The following is a 3,004-nucleotide window of genomic DNA, read 5'->3' as shown; positions in this document are numbered from 1 at the left end:
GAACTCCTGGCTCAGAAATCAGAGGAAATACGGATAGTGTCTGAGCGTGTTCATGGGACCTTGTCTTCGGAGATGGTGGCTCTTCAGGTTGAGCTGACTGAAATGGAAAGTATGAAGGTAATCTTTATGCATGTGTTTTATTTTATTTTTTTTTCAATTTTTGTAATACTTAGGAACTGACTTGAAGGCTGAAACATTTTTAACCTAACTTTGATCGAACTAATCAAATGTTTTACAGAATTTTTTAGGTGGATTGCCTTATAAAGTCGCTTTAGGTTGCTGGATTATGCAAGGTAGACTTTACATTTAGATTAATGAAACCTGTGGAAGGATTTAGAGGCATTTATTGTGATGCTAGAGTGTGTCATAAAAGCTGAACACAAAATATAAGCACAGTGGTTAAAATTCATGCAAATGCAGATTTTTATTTCAGGCTGTGGGTGATTAAAACCTAAATCATTGAATTCATAGGAAAGAAAGTCAGTCCTTAGAGCCTTTTATTTTCCTGCTAGAAATTCAGTACTTAAAAAAAAGAAAATATTAACATGCATCTGACAATCTTTAAGTAGTTCCTTAGTTTTAGTTTGGGATTGAGCTACCCCTCAGAAACTGATCAGTGAAAGATTATTGAAGATAATTTTCTCGTTTTCAATTTCTCTTGAACAGACCATCCTCCAGGAAGAAGTAAATGAACTACAATACAGACAGGAACAACTAGAAAGTTTCAGTAATAACTTAATGCGCCAGGTAGTCCAACTTAAAGAAGATAAAGAAGAGCGGGAAAAAGAAGCAGTTTCTTACTACAGTGCCTTAAAGGTATTATGATCATAGTACTATCATGTTTCCAGTTTTTCTTATCTAATCTCTATGAGATAAATTATTTTCTTTTGAATTTAGAAAGTTCGTGTGGAAAATCAGGATCTTCAGATGCAGTTGAATCAGGCACTCCAGCAAACCTTGGATCCCAATAGTAAAGGCAACTCTTTGTTTGCAGAGGTACTCACAAGTGTTCCGGTGGCTGAATTGATTAAGTTGGTGTTTTATGTACTGAGAAAACAATTAAACATGCTCATTTCCAGGTGGAAGATCGAAGGGCAGCGATGGAACGCCAGCTGATAAGTATGAAAGTCAAGTATCAGTTATTAAAGAAGCAAAGTGTATTTAATAGAGAACAGATGCAGAGAATGAAGGTATAGAGTTATCACCATTAAAAGCTTGCTAAATCTCCTTTGTGTGTAATATTGGCATTACATGTACAGATATATATATATATAAAGCATCTTTTCCTTTAATGAGTATACCTGGATAATTATTTCTAGAACTCATGATTTTTTAAAAAATTACTTTTAAATTGATCAAATGATCCTTTTATGTTTTTGAAAAGTAATTTTGGAAAATAGTAGCTTATTTAGTAACTGCTAATTTTTTTTAACAGTTACTAACCTTCCTAGGGAAGTAGAAATCTTTCTTTGTCAGAGAAAAAAACAATTTAAAAGTTTTTTATTTAGCCTGTTGTCCAGAGTTCTAGGGTTTTAACTTTGACTAAATTCAGCTCTCTCACATTTCTTGTCTCATGAAGAGTAATTTTAGAGTAAAATTGAGACTAAGATTTTTTTTTCCTGAAGATCCTAAGGTTAAACATATAGCCCCTTTTAATTTAAAGATTGTGTTGGACATTATTCATGTCAAATAAGAGGTAACAGAAAACTTGAGGCAGTAAAGATTCCAGTGATATACCAGTCTTCAGAATCCTTATTTCTGATTTTTGTGCTTGATACTCTTTTTTATTGGATTTTTTTGTTTTCGGGAAGGGTCTATAGGGTGTTCAGGGTCTCGTTACTAGATCAGACTCATATTGATCTGCCTGTTTACAGCCTCCCAAGAACTGGGATTGTAGGCGTGTGCCACCATGCCCAGTCTCAATTGCCCTCTCAGTGTGCCCCAGGGACTGGGCCAGCACAGCAGGCCCAATGCTTGATATTCTTAAGTTAGTATTTAGGAGACTAGAAAGGTGTTTTCTCCTTATTCAAGTGGTATTTTACCAAAGCAAATGAGAAAAATTACTGATTAAATTTGGAAATCAAATGAATTTGGTTGAACCACAGACCTCCCACTTGCTGGCTGTGTGACCGTGGCATGTATTTTAACTTTTGAGAGCATCAGTTATCTCATCTAAGAAATAGGTGATAGATAGTGCCCTGCTCACGACTTTTCTGGTGTTAGAGTAGTAAGGTACTTGCATGGTGCCTCCCATCCTTGTCATTTGTGACTGGTGATAGCATTATTTCCCTTACTTAATTTTGAGAAACTGCATCAGATCTTTAATAAATGGTAACAAAGGATGAGTCATAGTCTTTGACCGAGACTAGTTAAATAACATAGTTCCAGACCACAGCCATAGAGCTTAATATTGTGTTTCACAAGAACACAATCTTATTAAAGACTTTATATATCATTAAGTCTTTAAGTATGCAAAATTTTATCTACAGGCTGGCAAGATAGCTCAGTGGACTAAGCACCTGCTTAGGCAAGCACAGTGACCGGGGTTCGATCCTTGGCACCATGTGCCATGCTGGTCCCACCCATGGGGCACACTGAGAGGACAATTGAGACGGCGTGGTGGCACATGCCTGTAATCCCAGAGCTGAGGAGGCTGAAAACAGGATCACTACTGGTCCAATCTGCTTAGTGAGACCCTGTCCCAAATACATTTTAAAAAAAAGTTTTATCTGCAGTGAAACTTACTGATACTTAGGTTTTTAAATAGGCTACAAATAGCTAAATTATTTTATTTGTTTCTAAAATCAGTTCCAGATAATGTAGTGTAAAATATGACTTATACCAGAAAAATACTTATTAGAATCTTACTCAGTTTTATCGGTGTTGGGGTTCTAGCTGCAAATTTCCACATTACTACAGATGAAAGGATCTCAGACTGAATTTGAACAGCAGGAACGGTTGTTTGCCATGTTGGAGCAGAAGAATGGTGAAATAAAACACCTTT

At 36.0% G+C, this 3,004-nt stretch overlaps 1 protein-coding gene across 1 annotated transcript in view; it reads left to right on the top strand.

Moving 5' to 3' along the window:
* The window catches only part of Spdl1 (spindle apparatus coiled-coil protein 1), a 61,357-nt gene that overhangs the window by 34,734 nt on the left and 23,619 nt on the right, over window positions 1-3,004 (top strand). The window contains exons 5-9 of the mRNA XM_023721784.1: window positions 4-117; window positions 667-816; window positions 898-996; window positions 1,080-1,190; window positions 2,896-2,994. Of these exons, the coding sequence (XP_023577552.1) occupies window positions 4-117; window positions 667-816; window positions 898-996; window positions 1,080-1,190; window positions 2,896-2,994 (573 nt within the window). The remainder of the gene's footprint in view (window positions 1-3; window positions 118-666; window positions 817-897; window positions 997-1,079; window positions 1,191-2,895; window positions 2,995-3,004) is intronic.

The sequence above is a fragment of the Octodon degus genome, unplaced genomic scaffold (genome assembly GCF_000260255.1).
Source record: "Octodon degus isolate 3935 unplaced genomic scaffold, OctDeg1.0 scaffold00085, whole genome shotgun sequence".
NCBI classification, from domain to species: domain Eukaryota; kingdom Metazoa; phylum Chordata; class Mammalia; order Rodentia; family Octodontidae; genus Octodon; species Octodon degus.
Note: the sequence above shows the minus strand (reverse complement) of the source record. Positions and strands in the feature narration are given on the sequence as shown.